Source organism: Rhamphochromis sp. 'chilingali' (assembly GCF_963969265.1).
Source record: "Rhamphochromis sp. 'chilingali' genome assembly, chromosome: 11".
Lineage (NCBI taxonomy): Eukaryota > Metazoa > Chordata > Actinopteri > Cichliformes > Cichlidae > Rhamphochromis > Rhamphochromis sp. 'chilingali'.
The window spans coordinates 26,514,183-26,537,778 of NC_137938.1; the positions used below are offsets into that span (position 1 = coordinate 26,514,183).

At 40.7% G+C, this 23,596-nt stretch overlaps 3 protein-coding genes across 3 annotated transcripts; all 3 read left to right on the forward strand.

Annotated features, from left to right (window-relative positions):
* Positions 1-2,450: 2,450 nt before the first annotated feature.
* Positions 2,451-3,961, forward strand: LOC308405980 (trypsin-2; the record flags this gene model as incomplete). The annotated part of the gene is made up of 6 exons (XM_080896795.1): positions 2,451-2,526; positions 2,756-2,906; positions 3,023-3,273; positions 3,381-3,517; positions 3,692-3,793; positions 3,914-3,961. The coding sequence occupies exons 1-6, from the start codon at positions 2,487-2,489 to the stop codon at positions 3,959-3,961; spliced, it is 729 nt and encodes a 242-aa protein (XP_080752921.1). The 5' UTR covers positions 2,451-2,486.
* A 2,271-nt stretch (positions 3,962-6,232) lies between these two features.
* LOC308406433 (trypsin-1) lies at positions 6,233-7,690 on the forward strand (the record flags this gene model as incomplete). Its single annotated transcript, XM_080897446.1, has 6 exons — positions 6,233-6,297; positions 6,495-6,645; positions 6,751-7,001; positions 7,109-7,245; positions 7,420-7,521; positions 7,643-7,690. The coding sequence occupies exons 1-6, from the start codon at positions 6,258-6,260 to the stop codon at positions 7,688-7,690; spliced, it is 729 nt and encodes a 242-aa protein (XP_080753572.1). The 5' UTR covers positions 6,233-6,257.
* A 10,866-nt stretch (positions 7,691-18,556) lies between these two features.
* On the forward strand, positions 18,557-20,390 carry LOC308405488 (trypsin-1-like; the record flags this gene model as incomplete). Its single annotated transcript, XM_080896164.1, has 6 exons — positions 18,557-18,671; positions 18,869-19,019; positions 19,136-19,386; positions 19,494-19,630; positions 19,805-19,906; positions 20,343-20,390. Exons 1-6 carry the CDS (start codon positions 18,632-18,634, stop codon positions 20,388-20,390), a joined length of 729 nt encoding a protein of 242 aa, XP_080752290.1. The 5' UTR covers positions 18,557-18,631.
* Between the last annotated feature and the right edge of the window lie 3,206 nt (positions 20,391-23,596).

Consider the following 23,596-nt stretch of genomic DNA (forward strand, 5'->3'; position numbering starts at 1 on the left):
ATGGCCATTGATCAGTGGGTTTTGGTCAGTGGTTGTTGACCAATGGTCATGAGAATTTGCATAATTATGATGAAGGAACTGACCTCCCAGCTCATTGTTCCCTCAGTGGGCTGGTTTCAGTCATTATGCAAATGTAGTGTTTATAAGATTGGGGAAACCTGCAGTCAGCTGAGACGGAAGAAGTCACTCGGATGAGTGACGAAACGTTTCTCCCACAAAACGCTACGTCCAGATGAAAAGAATCAACTTTTGGAGATCAGAAGTCAGTCATTTCATCAAGTTTGGGCTGCCGACACCTTTTTTGGTACTCGGACTGAGACTCATAGTGCTAACAGCTCCAACTGTTTCGGTCCTTGCTGTTTTGTATTTAGATGGTACCATAAGGTTGAAGTGCTTCGGTGGTATGCAAACTCCTTTTTACACAGTTTGCACAAACCCACGCTTTTATCAAGGCTTCTGTCAGGTAGTCCTTTCAAAATGAACTTTGCCTTTGATCAGTCCTAGCAACAGGCTTTCTTCTGATTGTTGCTCTGATGTGAGCAGCAGTTTAATCTATACCAGGAAATTGTGCATTAACAAAAGTTCCCCTTTGCTTGGAATGCAAAAGCTGTGTCCAAATTCAGAGGCTGCATCCTCCTGAGGCCGATTACGTCACACAGCGACATGACAAAGGCTGCCCAAATTCGAAGACTCCTCCAAATGCAGCTGACAAATGCGTCCTTTATTTCCCCAGATTTGAAGGATGGATTGGGTGTATCCTTCGTGGCTCAGCCTATCCCAGAATTCATAGCATGGCACAGCTAATTCCAATTTTCAACAATGGCAGCAGCAACTTAGATTTAATACTACTCTTATTACTCTTATAAACTTTTAAGATATTATCAGGCGAGGATGTAGCTGTGTAAACTTCAAATATCTGTGGGATTTATCAAGATATCACACATTTGCAAAAGTGCTCCAACGTTTTCAGAGACGTCTGTTACCCACCAACTTGAGGCAATCAGGGAAAGAGACACAGGTGGGGAAAACAAGCAGCAGGGTCAACAGAATCAATTTAGGCGCACGAGGGACGCAAAACTGAACACAACACACACAGGACAAGAGACTATCAAAATAAAACAGGAACCTAAGACTGAGACTGACACTGAGACACATCGACGTAACAGGCAAAAGACAAAACTGACAAAACACAAGAGATATCACATAAATGTAAACACAGGAGGGCCAGAAAAACTCTAGAACAACAAAAAAATATGATGAATACAAAATCAGAATGAAAACCGCCACAGGACAACCACTTCCTCCACTCCTAAATGGCCTGTATTTGTATAGCGCTTTACTTAGTCCCGATAGACCCCAAAGCACTTTACACTACATTCAGTCATCCACACACACAGGTGATGGCAAGCTACACAGCTGCCCTGGGACGCACTGACAGAGGGGAGGCTGCTGGACACTGGCGCCACCGGGGCCTCTGACCACCACCAGGCAACGGGTGAAGTGTCTTGCCCAGCGACCGAGACTGTCGGAGCCGGGGCTCGAACCAGCAACCTTCTGATAACAAGACGAACTGCCAACTCTTGAGCCACGATCGCCCCCTTCACAGATTTACTGTAAGAAATCCTACTTTAGGTAAGAAGGTTTTTAATTTGCTGCTCACAGCACTTCAATGTCCAGTGTGAATTTAGTTTTCAAGTGCTGTGAAACACACAGATGTGAGATAGTGTGTTCCAGATATCTAAATATAGAGATTATATTTACCTTTGTCGAAGTCTGACCAGAGACACACTAATTTCAAACAATAGGGGCTGACTTATTAGTCTATTGTTTTATGAAAATATACATTTAAATTTGTATTTTATGAGAGCTTATGCATGAAAATGGTTGCATATACAAAGGAATCCTTTGAAAGAGTTCTGTTGGAGATATTAAAACCACTAGGATTTGTTATTATATCATGCTCCACTGTCAGTGCATAAAAGTCTGGGCATAGGGAAAAAGTGACCCTTAAGTGCTTATTGAAGTGAAACAGTTCAGGTCTGCGAGGCTACAGAAACAACCACAAAAAACTATTTAAGAAATAAAATAATCCTATTTTCAAACATTCCTATGAAATTTTCCTCATTTGCTAAAAAGAAAGCCATCCCTTTTCACTATTCTGCTCATTACTGTCATCAAATATTGGCAGGATTGAAATTAACTTTTCCCAGTATTACAAAAAAAATTGTAATAAGTTACTAGCAATTAAAATATAGATTAATACAATGATACAAAAGAGTAATCTATTTATGTGCATGATTTATATCAAGATATTTCTAAAAAAATAAGCCATCTCTATTCAAACAAATCACCAACCCCAACGAGCCACACAAGAGATTGGCTCTTTGCTGACCAATAGGAGTGCTCAGAGAGCTGGGCAGCTCTCCTGTGGATATAAATGAGAGCTCCAGGTGAAGTCCTCTCATCTCCAGAATCACTCAGCAACCATGAGGTCTCTGATCTTTGTTCTGCTCATTGGAGCTGCTTGTGAGTGTGAAGTTTTATCTGAGCAGATTGTCTTCCTCTCTGACTGGCAGATGTTTTTCTTATTAGACTAAAACTTCATCCAACATAACTTTAGCTGCTCATGGCTGCAGCTTCACAATGATTCTAATCAAATACAATGTACTTTGGGCTGGAAATCAAACAGCATAGATGTTTCACTCCTGATGTAAAAGTGTAGGAGTAAACAGTTTGTTTACACTTGTGTTTTCAGTTGCCCTGGATGACGACAAGATCGTCGGAGGGTTTGAGTGCACACCTTACTCTGAACCCCATCAGGTGTCTCTGAACTCTGGCTATCACTTCTGTGGTGGCTCCCTGATCAATCAGAACTGGATTGTGTCTGCTGCTCACTGCTACGAGTCGTAAGTATATTTCAGTAAGATTTTAAATCTTATTTAAGTGAGTGATCCACAATTAATATTTGTTGGTAGTTTCTGAGTGTTTGAATCTATTCTTTCTGTTTTTCAAATGTTTTCAGTCGTATCCAGGTGCGTCTGGGAGAGCACGACATTTCGGTCAATGAGGGAACTGAGCAGTTCATCGACTCCTCCCGTGTCATCCGCCATCCACAGTATGATTCCTGGAATATTGACAATGACATCATGCTGATCCAGCTGAGCCAGCCTGCCTCCCTCAACAGTTATGTGCAGCCTGTGGCTCTGCCCAGGAGCTGTGCTCCTGCTGGCACCATGTGCACAGTCTCTGGATGGGGCAACACCATGAGCTCTAGTGAGTAACTTCTGCACGTTAGCAGTTTAAAGTTAAAAATGTTTCATGACATTTGGTTCCATCAGCATGAATCGTTGTTCATCCATACTCTGTTTCAAACATTGCAGCTGCTGATCGGGACAGGCTGCAGTGCCTGAACATCCCCATCCTGTCCTACAGTGACTGTAATAACTCCTACCCTGGCATGATCACTGACTCCATGTTCTGCGCTGGATACCTGGAGGGAGGCAAGGACTCTTGCCAGGTATGTAATAAGTCAAACCTGCAACTGTCCCCTTCTCGAATAGTAAAGCTTTCTTAAAATGCCACAAGAGTGGACGTATCCCACAATGACAACAACACATTTAATTTATATTTAATTAGATTTAAATAATTATTTCTTGACATCCATCTTTGTTTTCTTTACTTTTATTTTCAGGGTGACTCTGGTGGTCCTGTTGTGTGCAACGGTGAGCTGCAGGGTATTGTGTCCTGGGGCTATGGATGTGCTGAGAGGGACCACCCCGGTGTCTATACCAAGGTAAAGCTAAATAATTTCTTGAATGTAAACAGCTCTCTTAAACTAAGTTCTCATTGTAGAACGTTCATCATCCCATCATCCTCTTTTCAATAACAAACCTTGATCTGTTTCCATTCACAGGTCTGCATCTTCAATGACTGGATTCAGCAAACCATGGCCAGCTATTAAGTCTGATCCTTCAACTTCTTTCCGACTCTGCTGCAATTCTTCTATCATTTTAACTCCATTGTTGTTGTCGAGTTCTAAACAACTTGCAGTCAGAAGCCACCTAAATCAATAAAGTTATTCACCTTGACTTCCATTTTTTGCCTTCTGTTTTCCTACAAAACTGTTTTTTGATATTTAAAATAGTAAAACAAACATTTTACAATCATATCCTGGAATTTAGGAAGTAGGAGAAAGGCAGTTACTTTGTACATAAATCATCTGAACTGCTGAAATCTTCTCTCTACTTCAATTTGCCACTGCTGCTGCTGTTTAGAAAGGGATTGATACATGCCCAATAATCTGGGACTGGTAATAACAAATTACATATTTATATATTGTTTGCTATACAACAGTCTATGTATCCTTAAATAGAATTTTGAGCTAATTTTGATCAGTGACTGTCTCTGAGTTTTTTTATTTGGTAAGTTCATGTAATCTGCTTCAAACCTTTTCTGTGGACATAAGTACGACTGAATCTGAGGCCATCTGGATATAGGGTGGGCTCCTTTTAAGGGTCTTTTTACTCCTTTCTAACATGCAATGGCAATTGATTGGCAGAGCCTGTTACCACTGTCGCAAGACATCATCATCAGTCACTCTTATGGTGTAACTTTACACGTGGCCAGAGTTCAGAATTAAGACAGAAACCAGCTGTAGTGCATGTACATTCTAGCGAGCACTGCACAGTAATTTATAACAATAGCATCTTATTTAAAACAGTAAACCTACTATTAAACATATTCCTAATACCTAAACAGCACCTTTTCAAAGCTAGGTTAAGAAACTTTATGCAAAAGTATCCCTGCATTAATTCAATTGTTATTTTTATCATTGTGTATATTTCCAGTTTTTATCTGTTGTACAGTGTCCTTGGGTGCTTTGAAAGGCGCTATTTAAATAAAATGTATTATTATTATTATTATTATTATTATTATTATTATCTGCTGAAGTAATTATCCATGTGAGGGATAAATCAATATAATCCCTAACCCTATGGTGTCAGAATGTGTGATTTCTGGCTTTTAAAAAATGTTTCCACTGTACTTTTTTTTTGGACATCACACAGTACACGACATGATTATAAGTCAAAAAGAAATATATATAGTCATTCTGCCTCTGTTTTCTAGATAACTTTGATGGATTTCTTTTCAGGATATATTTTCATCTTTAAAATGATAACGAATTATTTTAGTAAGAACCTTTTAAAAAAACGAAATTAAACTTGCAAACAGTCTGTCAGCTTCATAAAAGAACCTCAGTTCAGTTTTTTCATGGGGCAAAAAACACATTCCCAGAAAAGTCACAAAGACAAAATGTATAATGAAAGCTGTCATGGCGTTTTTATTTTTGAAAGAAAAAAACAACAAAAGCCAACAAAAAATCAAATCAAAACAAAACAAAAGTAATTAAAGTAATCTAAAACCAAACAGGCCTAATATAAAAAAAAAAAAAAAGTCCCTAAAGTCTGGATGTTAACATAAGATGTTCTATAAATCTAACAAGAAAAAACAGCACACAATTAAAAATAATATGATGTTCTTTCGTTAAAATTTAAAAAAATATATATAAATATAAACCTACTGTACAGCAAGTCACTACTTCTGTATCAATTTCTTTATCAGCTCACCTGGAGTTGCTGATTGTCTGGATATTTTTCACACTGTGGTATTTCATTATTTACTTTAAAGTGAGGTATTTCACACCCACAAAGAATAATTTATACATATAATATTAACTATCAACTTATTTTTTGCTCATGGCAGCCTCAATGTCCATTTGTGACTTTAGTTTCTAGGTCATAGGTGCTGAGAAGTACACAGCTGTGAGATACCGTGTTCCATTCATCCATTTCTCCTGCTTATCCAGCCACAAATATCTAAATATAGAGGTTATATTTACCTCTATAACCTGACCAAACACATGCACACAAATTTCTGAGAACACAAGCTAACTTTTTATTTCATGTTTTTTTTTAAACCAAAATCTAAGTGTATAAGTGTGTTTTGGTACATTGGAAAGCCACATGAGTACAATATACATATTATTAGGATTTTTTCTATTTAAGTGCATGATTTATATCAAGATTTTAAAAAGAAAGCTATTCCTATGTTAATCTGGTCTCCAGCCCAACGACCCACCAAAGAGATTGGCTCCTCGCTAACCAATAGGATTGCCCAGAGAGCTGGGCAGCTCTCTCTGTGGATATAAATGAGAGCTCCAGGTGAAGTCCTCTCATCTAAAGGATCACTCAGCAATCATGAGGTCTCTGGTCTTTGTTCTGCTCATTGGAGCTGCTTGTGAGTGTGAAGTTTTAAGGCTTTTCTCAGATCACACCTTTATTCACCATAGCTTTATTATCTCAAATTTCATATGTTTCTGTGGCCAATCAAATAGGTTTGATTTATGCATTTGACTGGAAATCAAACAGCATAGATGTTTCCCTCCTGATGTAAAAGTGTAGGAGTAAACAGTTTGTTTACACTTGTGTTTTCAGTTGCCCTGGATGACGACAAGATCGTCGGAGGGTTTGAGTGCACACCTTACTCTGAGCCCCATCAGGTGTCTCTGAACTCTGGCTACCACTTCTGTGGTGGCTCCCTGATCAATCAGAACTGGATTGTGTCTGCTGCTCACTGCTACAAATCGTAAGTAAGATTTTAAATCTTATTTAAGTGAGTGATCCACAATTAATATTTGTTGGTAGTTTCTGAGTGTTTGAATCTATTCTCCTGTTTTTCAAATGTTTTCAGTCGTATCCAGGTGCGTCTGGGAGAGCACGACATTTCGGTCAATGAGGGAACTGAGCAGTTCATCGACTCCTCCCGTGTCATCCGCCATCCACAGTATGATTCCTGGAATATTGACAATGACATCATGCTGATCCAGCTGAGCCAGCCTGCCTCCCTCAACAGTTATGTGCAGCCTGTGGCTCTGCCCAGGAGCTGTGCTCCCGCTGGCACCATGTGCACAGTCTCTGGATGGGGCAACACCATGAGCTCTAGTGAGTAACTTCTGCACGTTAGCAGTTTAAAGTTAAAAATGTTTCATGACATTTGGTTCCATCAGCATGAATCTTCTTTCATCCATACTCTGTTTCAAACATTGCAGCTGCTGATCAGGACAGGCTGCAGTGCCTGAACATCCCCATCCTGTCCTACAGTGACTGTAATAACTCCTACCCTGGCATGATCACTGACTCCATGTTCTGCGCTGGATACCTGGAGGGAGGCAAGGACTCTTGCCAGGTATGTAATAAGTCAAACCTGCAACTGTCCCCTTCTCGAATAGTAAAGCTTTCTTAAAATGCCACAAGCATGGATGTATCCCACAATGACAACAACACATTTAATTTATATTTAATTAGATTTAAATAATTATTTCTTGACATCCATCTTTGTTTTCTTTACTTTTATTTTCAGGGTGACTCTGGTGGTCCTGTTGTGTGCAACGGTGAGCTGCAGGGTATTGTGTCCTGGGGCTACGGATGTGCTGAGAGGGACCACCCTGGTGTCTATACCAAGGTAAAGCTAAATAAGTTTCATGAATGTAAACAGCTCTCTTAAACTAAGTTCTCATTGTAGAACGTTCATCATCCCATCATCCTCTTTTTAATAACAAACCTTGATCTGTTTCCATTCACAGGTCTGCATCTTCAATGACTGGATTCAGCAAACCATGGCCAGCTATTAAGTCTGATCCTTCAACTTCTTTCCGACTCTGCTGCAATTCTTCTATCATTTTAACTCCATTGTTGTTGTCGAGTTCTAAACAACTTGCAGTCAGAAGCCACCTAAATCAATAAAGTTATTCACCTTGACTTCCATTTTTTTTTACCTTCTGTTTTCCTACAAAACTGTTTTTTTTTGATATTTAAAATAGTAAAACAAACATTTTACAATCATATCCTGGAATTTAGGAAGTAGGAGAAAGGCAGTTACTTTGTACATAAATCATCTGAACTGCTGTTACCACTGTCGCAAGACATCATCATCAGTCACTCTTACTGTGTAACTTTACACGTGGCCAGAGTTCAGAATTAAGACAGAAACCAGCTGTAGTGCATGTACATTCTAGCGAGCACTGCACAGTAATTTATAACAATAACATCTTATTTACAACAGTAAACCTACTATTAAACATATTCCTAATACCTAAACAGCACCTTTTCAAAGCTAGGTTAAGAAACTTTATGCAAAAGTATCCCTGCATTAATTCAATTATTATCTGCTGAAGTAATTATCCATGTGAGGGATAAATCAATATAATCCCTAACCCTATGGTGTCAGAATGTGTGATTTCTGGCTTTTAAAAAATGTTTCCACTGTACTTTATTTGGACATCACACAGTACACGACATGATTATAAGTCAAAAAGAAATATATATAGTCATTCTGCCTGTTTTCTAGATAACTTTGATGTATTTTTTTTTCAGGATATATTTTCATCTTTAAAATGATAACGAATTATTTTAGTAAGAACCTTTTAAAAAAAACTAAATTATGTTTGCAAACATAATTTTTGACCCCTATGAAAAGGCCATCGAGGGAACAGTTCACCCTGCCCGGGATAGGGTTACCGGGGCCCCGCCATGGGGCCAGCCCCGGGGAGGGTGTCTGAGGGCGAGCGTCTGGTGGCCGGGCCCTAGTCCATGGGGCCTGGCCGGGCACAGCTCGAAAGAGGGACATGGGCCCATCTTCCTGCTGGCTCACCACCCGCAGGAGGCACTGTAGGGGTTGGGTACAATGTGAGTCGGGCGGCGGCCAGGAGCGGAGGCCCTGGCGGACCGATCCCCGCCTACCAAGACTGGCAATTGGGACATGGGATGTGACCTCTCTGGTGGGGAAGAAGCCTGACCTAGTGCGTGAGGTTGAGAGGTACCCGCTCGATATAGTCGGGCTCACCTCAACGCATGGCCTGGGCTCTGGAACCAGTCTCCTGGAGAGGGGCTGGACTCTGTCTCAGTCTGGAGTTGCCCCTGGTGAGAGGCGTTGGGCTGGGGTGGATATGTTGTTATCCCCTTGGCTTGCTGCTAGTATATTGGGGTTTCTCCCAGTGGACGAGAGGGTTTGTTCCCTTCGCCTTCGGGTCAGGGAATGGGTCCAGACTGTGGTCTGTGCTTGTGTGCCGAGCGGCAGTTCAGAGTACCCAGCTTTCTTGTAGTCCCTGAGTGGGGCCTCCTGGGGACTCTTTTGTCCTACTGGGAGACTTCAGTGCTCATGTGGGTAATGACAGCAAGACCTGGAAGGGCGTGATTGGGAGGAACGGCCTCCCGGATCTGATCCCGAGCAGTGTCTTATTATTGGACTTCTGTGCAAACCACAGTTTGGCCATAACGAACACCTTGTTCGAACATAAGAGTGTCCATAAGTACCAACTTCCCCCTTAGTGTGTTTGTTGGGCAGCTTAGATAATGTCACTTCAGAAAAGAATATCGCCCATATGGTTTTCACTGCCCTATGCATAGCCAAGAAAACAGTCCTCATGAACTGGAAAAATAAAAATAATCTTAATTCTAACCAATATAGAAATTATCTATTAGATTACATTAGTCTTGATACAGCCTCTGCCACCACATCAGATCAATTGCTCTGGGCTCCTTTGATCAGCTCCATCACCTAGTGGGGGTGGGGGGTCATAGTTTGGTCCCGCCTTCACTGTTGTGATTGGTGTGGGGGTAGGGACAGGCTTAGGGCGTCGGGGGGTTCCCCGGAGGCATCTTCCTTGGGGGGCTCAACCCGGGGTAGCGGTCATGTCCGGTTAGGGGCTCTGTTGGCTCTCCGGTGACTGTTTCCTCACGGCTGCGTGCAGCAGGGCTAGGGGAGGGTCTGTGCTGACGGACGTGGGTTACTGACCTGGTAGCCTGTCTGCCCCTGGGTGGGTCCGGGATGGGCGTGAGGTTCTGGGGGCGCTCCGTCTCTGGGCTGGGACCCGGACCGGGCCTCGGGGGCTTGGGTCCTGGTTGGTGTGTTGCCGGGGTTGTGGGCGGGTGGGTGCATGGGGGCCCAGCCCTGGAGCAGGGTGCCGCCGGTGCGTCGAGCCACCTGGGGGGCTCTTCAACTGGTGGGGGAGATTGTCACATCTTGCAGGAGCTTTCCTCTCCTCAGGAGCTGCCTCTGCAGGAGGGGGAGATACAGGAGAGGTGGAGGAAGATCTCAGCCTGGGTGTTTATTGTCTTATGTAGTCTGGAAGATGAGTGGATGGTGGGGTGGGTGCAGTTTTCTCTGTGGTGGGGTTGGGTGGACTGTCCCGGGCTCTGTGGGGCCGGGCGGCGCTGCTGCACTGGGCCCGGTCTGGATGGGCCTGGGCCCCCTTTCCCTGGCGGGTCGCGGAGTATGGGGGTGCCTACTGGGGTCAGCGGGGGAGCTGGCCCCAGGGAGGGGTCACTTGCCCCTCCCTTCCTTCCCTCCCCATCTCCAGCTGCCTCCCTCTTCCCGCTCCACCACAACCACCCACACATGCAGGGCCTTGGAGTAGGGGTATGTCACCAGGGTGCAGAGGAGGCTACCCCCCCCCCCCCCCCCCCCTCTGTCCCCTTCTGGCTGCCTCTGCCTCAATTTTATCCCACAACTTAGACATTCACATTACTCACACTCTCATTACACATACATATAGGATCTTGGGGGTGGGCACGATACACGGAGTCCAAAGTACCATCAGGGTGTACACCCCACCCCTGGCATCATTGCCCACCTCTCAATTTTAAATACACGTAGACATTGAGGGCTAGCAGGAGGGACCATGCGCTTACCTGCTGCTCTCTGGCAGGTAGCTCCATGCCCTCCTGGGTTTTAAATGCACCTTAGAACACACATGCATCAACATTACAATGAGCGGGTGGAGGGAGGTTCGGAGTCTTCTCTCACCCCCGTTCTCTGCGACCTGCTGGAGCAGGGGGGCTAGGACTAGGAGGAGGAGTTGGCCGTCCGACTGCGGTCTGGAGTGTGGAGCCTTCCTGCTGCTGCGGAGTCGGGGCGATCTGCCTCCCCCCACCGCAGGGAAAAGGGAAACACCACCTGGGTCTGGGTGCAGTTCCCCCCTCCAGGGGCGGGGGCACCTAGACCCGGTTTGTAGAGTACGCTTGGGGAGTGTGATCGTGTGTACAGCGTCTCTTTATGTCTGTCTCCACGTTGGTTGAGTGTGGAGTAAGTGCATATGAGAGCATGAGGGTGGGAATGGATGTTTGTATCTGTGTGTGCCTGTATGTCTGTGTCTATATGTCAGGTTGGGTGTCAGGCGCCACCTCTCTGGGGACATCTCAGGCCCTCCAAGGTTTGGAGGCCTATCTCCCCCTACCACCACTTCCCCTGCCAGTGGCGGACCCCCTCAGACATCGGTGCGTTGGTGGTTCTTTGTGTCCGGGGATGGGCGTCCAGGTACACACCGGCTCACTCCTTGGCGGCCGCTTATCGGGGCCTGGAGCCTGGGGCTCGCTCGGGCCACTTCGGAAGTGGGGTGCCCCCGGCCTCTCGGCCTGGGGCTCGGTCACTCAGGCGCAGCTGGCTGCCGGCGGAGCTCACGGGCGCGTCACTGCAACTCCCCCTGGCTTCTGCTCCGCGGCTGCTGAGTGAGCCCTCATCTGGGACTCTCCTCAGCTCTTTCCGGGACAGTGGCGCAGCTGCCCCTCTGTTGGTCTTCCTTGGTCTCTTGTGTTCTGGGGGCCTCTGGATGTCTGGAGTTTTGATCTCCTCCACACCTGCTTCACGCCCTGGAGGACGGGGCTGTGGCCCCCCCACACCCTCTAGCAGATTATTACATGAAGGAACCTTTTAAAAAAACAAAAAACAAGCGCGTCCATGCTCACAGGTGTACACACGGGTGATCACACCCACAAACTACACCCTTTTTGGCTCCTACCTCAAAGCACACTGTGTTCTGTTGATCTTATGTGCTGCACAATAATGTTTAACATTTAGTATTTACTGTCATATTCCCATATATCATTGTGATGTTGTTTATTCTATTACTCTTGTTCTCTTCTGCTTGCTTTCTTTTTTCTTTCTCAGCAGGTGATCCAGGTGATTGATATATGCATTTTTTTTTCTCTGCCCGTTCTGTTGGTTTTTGTCTTTTGCCCTTCTCCCCCGTCCCTCTTCTCAGCTGTTTCTCTTTCCCTCTTTCTTTCTCCCCTTCTTTCCCCCAGTCAAGTCTGTCCCGTATTCAGTAAGTGAAAATAAAATAAACAATAAAAGGTGAATCAAATGGACCATTACGGCAAGGCTGGGATGGTCAATTTGGTAAAGTAAATCCGTTGGGCATCTTTCTTTGCCTTTAGACAACAATTCTGATGGCAAAAGAGCCAAACGGGACAGGCCAAAAAAAAAAAAAAAAAGAAAAAAAGAAAAAAAAGAAATAAAGAACATGTTAACTTAAAAAAAAAAAAAAAAAAAAAAAAAAAAAAGAGTGTCCATAAGTGCACGTGGCACCAGAACACTTTAGGCCATAGGTCGGTGATCGATTTTGTAATCGTATCACCAGACCTGAGGCCATATGTTTTGGACACTCGGGTAAAGAGAGGGGCTGAGCTGTCAACTGATCACCACCTGGTGGTGAGTTGGATCAGGTGGCGAGGGAGGACACTGGACAGACCTGGCTCACGTACAGTGAGGGTGTGCTGGGAACGTCTAGCAGAGGTCCCGATCCGCAAGATCTTCAAAGCACACCTCCTGCAGAGCTTCAACAGCATTCCAAGGGAGACTGGAGACATTGAGTCCGAATGGACCATGTTCATCACCTCCATTGCCGAAGCCGCTGCACGGAGCTGCAGCCGCAAGGTAGTTGGTGCCTGTCGTGGTGGTAACCACGGGACCAAATGGTGGACACCTGAGGTGAGGGGAGCGACCAAGGTGAAGGAGTCCTACCGTTTAAAAGAAAAAAGCAAAACAAAAAACCCCCAAAAGAACAAAAAAAGAAAAGAAAAAATAGTTAAAGTAAAAAACCAAAGAGGCCTAAAATTAAAAAAGAAAGAATACTTTATACATATAATATTCACTGTCAACTTATTTTTTGGGTACCACTTTACAATAAGGCTCCCCTTATAGATGCTAATAAATAGTTTATAGCTATATTATTAATTAATTTGTAAATGCTTTATAAACCATTATTAATGGTTTATTATGCATTAGTTAAGGGTGAGAAAGAGGAAAAAAACTGACCGGTTTCTTGCCAAATAGTGAGCCAAATGTGTTCACCTATATATTTCATCTAGAGTTGCTATATTAAACATTTCAGACTAAGTTACTATCCTGTAAGCACAATCAGCATTTGTAAACATATTTTTTATCATATAAAATTGTACTTCAGAAATGCATTATAAATATCCACAACTATCAATCGGAGCTTTGTTGTAAAGTGTAAAGCATAAAACCATTTATTAATGAATAATAAATATTTATAAATGCCAAATGGGAGCCTTATTGTAAAGTGTAAAGCATGACACCATTTATTTATGACTAATAAACATTTATAAATGCCAAATGGGAGCCTTATTGTAAAGTGTAAAGCATAACACCATTTATTAATGACTACTAAACATAAATGACAAAAGAGAGTTTTGTTGTAAAGTTTAAAACATGTCAACATTTATTAAGGACTAATAAACATTTATAAATGCCAAATGGGAGCCTTATTGTAAAGTGTAAAGCATAACACCATTTATTAATGACTACTAAACATTATAAATGACAAAAGAGAGTTTTGTTGTAAAGTTTAAAACATGTCAACATTTATTAAGGACTAATAAACATTTATAAATGCCAAATGGGAGCCTTATTGTAAAGTGTAAAGCATAACACCATTTATTAATCACTAATAAACATTTATAAATGACAAAAGATAGCTTTGTCGTAAAGTTTAAAACATGTCAACATTTATTAATCACTAATAAACATTTATAATTGCCAAAAGTGAGTCTTAAATGTATAATGTCACCATTTATAACACTTAGACCTAAATTACAATCAGTGCTTGAAATAACATTTAACTACTGTCAAAAATGGCAATGTATTGTAAGAGTAACACATGTAACATTAAATGTGTTTTTTAAAACACCAAACAGTCACCCACTCCAAAAAAAGTTCATGCCAGACTGGTTCAAACTGGAAATATTTTTTGTATGTCCTTAAATAAGCGTCTCAGTGGTCCATCAGGGTGTCGCGAACCAAGCCAAGATGACCACTCAAGAACCATCAGGTGTTCCTCCAGCAACTTCTCAGTGCGATTTCCTCTTAGTCTACGGACATGTCCTTTGATGGTCATCCAAGCCCTTTCGATATGCTGTGTATGACTGCCAGATTGAGGATCTACAAACCACCTGCTGTGATTTACAGTGTAATGTCTGTACCCTATGTTTGTCAAAACATTTTTCTAGGCTCTCCACTCATCACTGATAATGGCACTACCCAACTTAACATGCTGTCTGATCAGAGGAACAAGGTGGCGCCTTGATCGTTTTTCAACAAGTTTTAACACGAGCCTTCGCCTTTTGTCTTTAATTCCCATCATTCCAAATACCCATTTCTTCCTTTTCCATGCATTTCCAAAGCGTCCACGTGCATACTGAAAACAAAAAGAATAAAATTAAACAGAATTAAATTGAAAAAGAATAAAATTAAATATCTACAAAGAAACATTCAAAAAGATGGTTGCTTCTACTAATTTTTTTTACTTATGGTAAAGGTTTCCATGTTTAGAGGACACAGTCAGATCTGCATTGATTCTAACAAACCTGTCTGAGAGTTTACCAACCTTTCGCTGATGACGGAGACAGCTTTCATCTATAACCACAAATTCTCTGTCACCACCAAGACGGTGTCCATTGTTTATTCTGTGTCTTTTAATTGCACGTATACAAACATGTCGAATGTGTCTTGCCATGCTACTTAGTGTTCTGGAGCTGCCAGCCACTTCATCTGAGCACTGTAACAAAAAATAATTTCCCCCAGGGATCAATAAAGTATTCTGATTCTGATTCTGATCATCGATCATATCTACTTGTCTGAGCCTGAGCCCTTGTGAAAATCTGTGATAGAAATTGAGGCAATTATTACTTACTGAGGCCCTAATTTTATTTCACAAGTCTCGTATTGGTGTTCAATTATGAAAGGTGCATTGCTATTAATGTCTACATCTACATATACCTGTAAATGAACTTCATCCAACTGAAAAGAGATGTTTTTGATTTCTCAAAGAGGGAGCCAGTTCTAATTGTTCTGGAAACTCTCCTATGACTTGCTCTTTTGCAACACCTGAGAACATATCAATGAGTTAAGTAAAGAAATGGACCCTTAAACAAGAGCATTAATTGAAAAGATAATCACAAAATTAAGTATGAAGAAAATAATAATGAAAAGAGGTTAATGCTCCCTCTTGCATTGATAACCGAAATATTTTGTTATATTTACTACATGCACTACATTATCATGCATTATACATACCACATATATTGGTCTTTCTTCACCACGGAAATCATTTTCATCTCATGGTGACAAACAGGACATCTAAGCTTCTTTTTTAGCAGGTGTTTCTTCTGCAGCCATTTAATGAGCCTTAGTGCCTTATATTTAGTTTGTTTTCCTTCTATTCTGGCGCGCAATCTCATTCCCAAAGACATTCTGGTGGGAAAAAATGAGTAATTTATTTTATTATCACCTCGAAACACCGTAAAATACTCTATGGGAGTCTAGTGCAAATCGGTTCAGAGTTAAAGAACTTCACATGCTATATAAAACAAGCCCTATAATCAAAAATAGTCCCACGCAAAAAAGAGGATTGTCTCACCTGTTATAATGTATCTCCGACTTTGTTATGTAGATCTAACCCGCTGGATTCATGCTAAAAAAATATGTTCTGCTGCCAAAGGGAGGGAAAACAAATTTAATTTAAACGCAGAGGAGCTTATACAACCATCCAATCACAGTTAACTTTATTAAGGAAAGCCCCTCCTCTCAGAGCGCGACAGGCAGTGGAGCGCTCTGGAAGGTCAAGCCAAAGGGGCACGAACAGACACACTGAAGGCGCTCGTTCAAGTTGCTGCGCCATGGATGGAGCAGAAGATAAAAATTTGTGTGCGTCTGCGACTTACACAGTTAGCACACGTTCGAAGAGATACAAAAAGCAGAGACTGGATGATCTAGATTGCACTAAGCCAACGACGTCAGCAGTTAGACATGAAGGTGAGTATAATGCTAGCTAGCTAGCTACCGAGCCATTTGGCTGCTAGCTACAGTGGCTAACTAACATCACATAACATGTGAATAGCTCTATTGGTTATTCCAAACGATTGATATCACTTAGTTGTATATTTTTAGTTTTGTTTATGTGCATCATTAAATTTATATTAAACACCCTGGTAAAGCAGTACACATAAGAATTATTTGCCTTGTTTTAGAAATGTCTGAACCACCACATGTGTATATAACATAATTTTTACAAAGTGGCTTTTTATAAATTCAAGTTGTAACCGTTTTTAATCAATATTTTATTTGAGTTTCCCAAGTTTAGATTATAAATTATTTTAGTATTGTAATTTAATAATTGTTTGTTCTTTAGATTCTTCTTCTAATCCTGCCCCTACTGCAACTGCCCTTCTTAACAAGGAGCGAGAGAAACTGACTTTTCTTAAGGAGGAACTGGAGCGCGACACCCTGATGGACCACTGGGACGCTTATTTAAGGACATACAAAAAATATTTCCAGTTTGAACCAGTCTGGCATGAACTTTTTTTGGAGTGGGTGACTGTTTGGTGTTTTAAAAAACACATTTAATGTTACATGTGTTACTCTTACAATACATTGCCATTTTTGACAGTAGTTAAATGTTATTTCAAGCACTGATTGTAATTTAGGTCTAAGTGTTATAAATGGTGACATTATACATTTAAGACTCACTTTTGGCAATTATAAATGTTTATTAGTGATTAATAAATGTTGACATGTTTTAAACTTTACGACAAAGCTATCTTTTGTCATTTATAAATGTTTATTAGTGATTAATAAATGGTGTTATGCTTTACACTTTACAATAAGGCTCCCATTTGGCATTTATAAATGTTTATTAGTCCTTAATAAATGTTGACATGTTTTAAACTTTACAACAAAACTCTCTTTTGTCATTTATAATGTTTAGTAGTCATTAATAAATGGTGTTATGCTTTACACTTTACAATAAGGCTCCCATTTGGCATTTATAAATGTTTATTAGTCATAAATAAATGGTGTCATGCTTCACACTTTACAATAAGGCTCCCATTTGGCATTTATAAATATTTATTATTCATTGATAAATGGTTTTATGCTTTACACTTTACAACAAAGCTCCGATTGATAGTTGTGGATATTTATAATGCATTTCTGAAGTACAATTTTATATGATAAAAAATATGTTTACAAATGCTGATTGTGCTTACAGGATAGTAACTTAGTCTGAAATGTTTAATATAGCAACTCTAGATGAAATATATAGGTGAACACATTTGGCTCACTATTTGGCAAGAAACCGGTCAGTTTTTTTCCTCTTTCTCACCCTTAACTAATGCATAATAAACCATTAATAATGGTTTATAAAGCATTTACAAATTAATTAATAATATAGCTATAAACTATTTATTAGCATCTATAAGGGGAGCCTTATTGTAAAGTGGTACCATTTTTTGCTCATGGCAGCCTCAATGTCCATTTGTGACTTTAGTTTCTAGGTCATAGGTGCTGAGAAGTACACAGCTGTGAGATACCGTCCTCTATTCATCCATTTCTCCTGCTTATCCAGTCACAAATATCTAAATATAGAGGTTATATTTACCTCTATAACCTGACCAAACACATGCACACTAATTTCTGAGAACATGAGCTAACTTTTTATTTCATGTCTATGTTTTTTTTAAACCAAAATCTAAGTGTATAAGTGTGTTTTGGTACATTGGAAAGCCACACGAGTACAATATACATATTATTAGGATTTTCTCAGATAAAACTGAAATGCTAGAATGCTCTCCAGTTATTAGTTATTAAAATTACCAGTTATTATTGTCATAATATATTGACTGGATTGAAACAATTGATATCAAACAGTAATATATTACTCCAAGTAAATGAACAATTATATGTTAAACTATATCAAATTAAAGTTTTCCTGATATTATAAAACAAAACAATACAATAGTTTACCAGGGGCAGGGATAGCTCAGTAGGTAGAGTGGTGGCCTCATGATCGTGAGGTTAGGGTTCGAATCCACTGAATCGCTACCCTGACGTACACCTGAGCAAGGTACTGTCCCTACACACTGCTCCCTGGGTGCCCAATGGCTGCCCGCTGCCTCACTGATGAATGGGTTAAATGCGAAGAGTAATTTCCCCACGGGGATCAATAAAGTATACGTTATTGTTATTATTATTATTAATTAAAATATAGACTGATATAGTTATACTAAAGAATAATGTATTTATGTACATAATTTATAGCAAGATTTTAAAAAGAAAGCCATTCCAATGTAAATCTGGTCTCCAACCCAACGACCCACCAAAGAGATTGGCTCCTCGCTAACCAATAGGATTGCTCAGAGAGTTGGGCAGCTCTCTCTGTGGATATAAATGAGAGCTCCAGGTGAAGTCCTCTCATCTAAAGGATCACTCAGCAATCATGAGGTCTCTGGTCTTTGTTCTGCTCATTGGAGCTGCTTGTGAGTGTGAAGTTTTAAGGCTTTTCTCAGATCACACCTTTATTCACCATAGCTTTATTATCTCAAATTTCATATGTTTCTGTGGCCAATCAAATAGGTTTGATTTATGCATTTGACTGGAAATCAAACAGCATAGATGTTTCACTCCTGATGTAAAAGTGTAGGAGTAAACAGTTTGTTTACACTTGTGTTTTCAGTTGCCCTGGAAGAGGACAAGATCGTCGGAGGGTTTGAGTGCAGACCTTACTCTGAGCCCCATCAGGTGTCTCTCAACATTGGCTACCACACCTGTGGTGGCTCCCTGGTCAATCAGAATTGGATTGTGTCTGCTGCTCACTGCTACAAATCGTAAGTATATTTCAGTAAGATTTTAAATCTTATTTAAGTGAGTGATCCACAATTAATATTTGTTGGTAGTTTCTGAGTGTTTGAATCTATTCTTTCTGTTTTTCAAATGTTTTCAGTCGTATCCAGGTGCGTCTGGGAGAGCACGACATTTCGGTCAATGAGGGAACTGAGCAGTTCATCGACTCCTCCCGTGTCATCCGCCATCCAGATTATAATTCCAGGACCATTGACAATGACATCATGCTGATCCAGCTGAGCCAGCCTGCCTCCCTCAACAGTTATGTGCAGCCTGTGGCTCTGCCCAGGAGCTGTGCTCCTGCTGGCACCATGTGCACAGTCTCTGGATGGGGCAACACCATGAGCTCTAGTGAGTAACTTCTGCACGTTAGCAGTTTAAAGTTAAAAATGTTTCATGACATTTGGTTCCATCAGCATGAATCGTTGTTCATCCATACTCTGTTTCAAACATTGCAGCTGCTGATCAGGACAGGCTGCAGTGCCTGAACATCCCCATCCTGTCCTACAGTGACTGTAATAACTCCTACCCTGGCATGATCACTGACTCCATGTTCTGCGCTGGATACCTGGAGGGAGGCAAGGACTCTTGCCAGGTATGTAATAAGTCAAACCTGCAACTGTCCCCTTCTCGAATAGTAAAGCTTTCTTAAAATGCCACAAGAGTGGACGTATCCCACAATGACAACAACACATTTAATTTATATTTAATTAGATTTAAATAATTATTTCTTGACATCCATCTTTGTTTTCTTTACTTTTATTTTCAGGGTGACTCTGGTGGTCCTGTTGTGTGCAAGGGTGAGCTGCAGGGTATTGTGTCCTGGGGCTATGGATGTGCTGAGAGGGACCACCCCGGTGTTTATACCAAGGTAAAGCTAAATAAGTTCTTGATTGTCAACAGCTATGTGAAAAAAAGTTCTCATTGTGGAACTTTCATCATTCCACCATCCTCTTTTTATTGGAGATTATGTACTGGAATTTCAGGAGCAGGAGTCCTCCAAATATGCTCCTTCCAGCTGTCATTTATATAGCTTCCCCCAGTTCTGCAAGCTGATCATTCTCGTTTACGTGCCCCACCGTCCCTCCCTCCTTGTTTTCCATTCTTTAACTTCTTTACTTTTATTTAGTGCATGGGAATCTGCTAGGCCCGGGAGCCATCGCCAGTCCACTTCGAGGCCTTCCCCAAACCGCAGCTCAATTCATGTCAAAGCATTCACTTTTACCCACTAAAACACTCTCAAACCTAAAATGAGGACTTGGGCCCAGCTAGTGAAATAACAAACATTGATCTGTTTCCTTTCACAGGTCTGCATCTTCAATGACTGGATCGAGCAAACCATGGCGAGCTATTAAGTCTGATCCTTCAATCATCACCTTACTCCACTGAATTTAGTTTTTTACCAGTTTAACTCTACTCTGTTGTAGAGTTCTGGTGCAGTCAGTTTTCATGCAAATCAATAAAAACATACAGACTGAGTTTTGTTTGTTTTGCCATTTCTTTGCCATTTATATATTTGGCAACAAATATTTTAAAAAGGACTTTATGATCATCATCATATTTACAGTGTAGCAGGCAGTTCTTTACAGTACTGACCTTTAGAGAGTCAGTTTAGAGAGATACTAATGTTTACTATTGAGTTTCCTTTGATGCATTTTAGTTGTTTATTTAGTTAGTTTGATATTTAAAAGAAATTGGTCAAATTTGAATCCAAATTATTATTATTACATTATAATTACAACACCAAATCCACACTGGCATGTTGTGTAGTTTTGGACCCAAATTCATTTGAGGTAGACAGAAAAACAAAAAGCCGACCTTTTATTTGGTGATTTAAAAAGTCTAAAAGGACAGATACTGTTAGAGGCAGAACAGAAATCCAATAGCTTGCAGAAAAATTTAGAGGAAGAATAAATGGAAGAAAGGACCATGTAGTATAGGGAATGAGGCACAGTAGAAAACAATGACAAGACAAGCAGACAAACAGGAAGTCATAACACCCCCCCCCAAGGCAATACAAACAAAAAAACAATACACAAGACACTTACAGATACAAAAAACTGAGGAAGCAAGAATAATTCATTTCATTTCTTTCACACATGGTTCAACAGTGTTTCGAATCATTAACGTTACGACAAAAACCAAAATGAAAACGGTAACAGTAACTCAACTTGAAGCAGATAGGCTACAGCAGCAGGACAAAAAATACTAGGTGTCACACCGGGCAGCTATTATCAGGAACCCGAGGCTACAGTGCACTCTGGCTCACCATAACTGAACACAAGACTGTAAAAATGTTGCCTGTTCTGATGAGTCGATTTCTGCAGCAAAATTGAGATTTTGAAGTCAAAATTTGGCACAAACTACATGAAAGCATGGATCCATGCTGTCTTGTATTAGAGGTTTAACCTGGTGGTGGTGTAATGGTGTGGCACACTTTGAGCCCTTTAGTGCATTTGTTACCATTAAAATCAATCTAGTCTTAGCAAGATGTAACTAATGAAGTGGCTCGAATTTTAAACTTAGGAGTCCAGAGTCAAAAACATAACCAGTCAAATGGACCATGACAGTTGAAAGGTTTCTCCCTCTTCTTCGTAAACACACAGACGCATCTAAATGCTGATTTCACACTTTTTTCACACTTTTTTTTCACATTTTTAAAATTTGTTCTAAAACCCTCTCAGTATTTTAGTAAATATGCCAAGAACTTCATCTGCAATATAGAGTCAGATTCTCACACATCATTAAAGGATGAATGTTTGCTTTGGTTGTTGCACATTAATGATTCCATTTCATTTTCCTGCATTTGAATTGTGAATAAGTTAATTATAAATGAATATGCAAAATGATTTTTAAAAAGGACTTTGAATTTTACATTCTGCCATTAATTTACTAATCAGTCTTCGTCTCATATTCCATTTAATCTTCTCATGTCTGTCACACCACAATCCTGGAAAGAGCACTAATTTCTGTGAAGAGCGCATTAGAAATATTCCTGCACAACTGTCCACTGGTTTTGGAGTGATGGTTTGTCTGATCTGACACAATCATCAACTCAGGACAAGTGAATGATGGCTGTCTATTCTCTGCTTCTGCTGACCTTTCATAGACAAATTCTGTGTGTGTGTGTGGATGAATTGTGTCAAACAAGCCAGTTTAAAAAGTAGAGTTAACTACAGTGCTTGTTTTTTTAACCTTCAGGTCCTTTTCTTTTGATGCTTTTAGACCATCAATAAAAACCCTTTAATAGCAGCACACGTTGCCTCAGTTCTTTAAAAATTACAAATAATTTAAAAAAAAGAAAACACTATATAGCTCTAAAATTTAGAGCTATATAGAGCAAATGCTCTAAAAGGAGTCGGGAACAACTCTGAACGTTCTGCTTTTGACCGAAACGATCTGTCAGGGGTCTGTGACCCAGAATTTATTGAGTTTATTTTGTATTTTTGATTTCTTATGTTATATATATATATATATATATATATATATATATATATATATATATATATATATATATATATATATATATATATATATATATATATATATATATATATTGGAAATATGTTAAGTTGTTGTGTTATTAGTTAGGATTTATCCATCCATTCCCGCTTATCCTTTTTCAGGGTCGTGGAGGGTGCTGGAGCCTATCCCAGCTGTCATAGGGGGAGAGGCAGGGTACACCCTGGACAGGTCGCCAGTCTGTCGCAGGGCCAACACTCGCACTCACATTCACACCTATGGGCAATTTGGATTATCCAATTAACCTATCCCCACAAGACGCATGTCTTTGGACGGTGGGAGGAAGCCGGAGTACCCGGAGAGAACCCACGCAAACACGGGGAGAACATGCAAACTCCACACAGAAAGACCCTGGCCTGATGGTGGAATTGAACTCTTGAACCTTCGTGCTGTGCAGCTACAGTGCTAACCACCGTGCCACCGTGCTGTCCTTAGGATTAGTTATGACGTAGTTGAGTTTTATTCTACTTTTTAATCTATGTTTCTTGATTTAAACGTTTTTTCCTGTCGTCTATGCAGTTTGTCTTGACGTCAGTGTTTTTCTTTCAGTTATGCCGGTGTGTTGGTGTCTCCCAGTGTTCCATGTTCTAATTGTCAAGCTTGTGTTGTCATGTCTACATCTCTCTTTGTTTCCTGTTTTTTGTTTTGTTTTTTGGTGGTGTTTCGATGTTCAAGGTGTTTCATTTTAATTTCACCTGTGGTGCCATGTTCATTTGTGTCAACTGTGCTTCCCAGGTATTTCCACTTCCATAGCTGGACTGGCCATCGGGCATACCGGGCATTTTGTTTTTATGGACCGATCGTTTTATTTTTTTTTTATTTTTGGAAGGGTATAAATAATGAAAGGTGTTGGATTGGCCAATTGGTCATGATCGACTCTGGGCTGGACCAATTACAGCCGAGGAGGTCGGATGCACCCTCCCCCTTGTTTAGCAATCTTATAGACGAACTAAAGAAAATGGAGAACAAAAAAAGGAAAGGAGGTGCAGAAAAAATTAGGGCCAAAAAGAAACAAGCCCTTCAGGCAGACGCTGCCAAA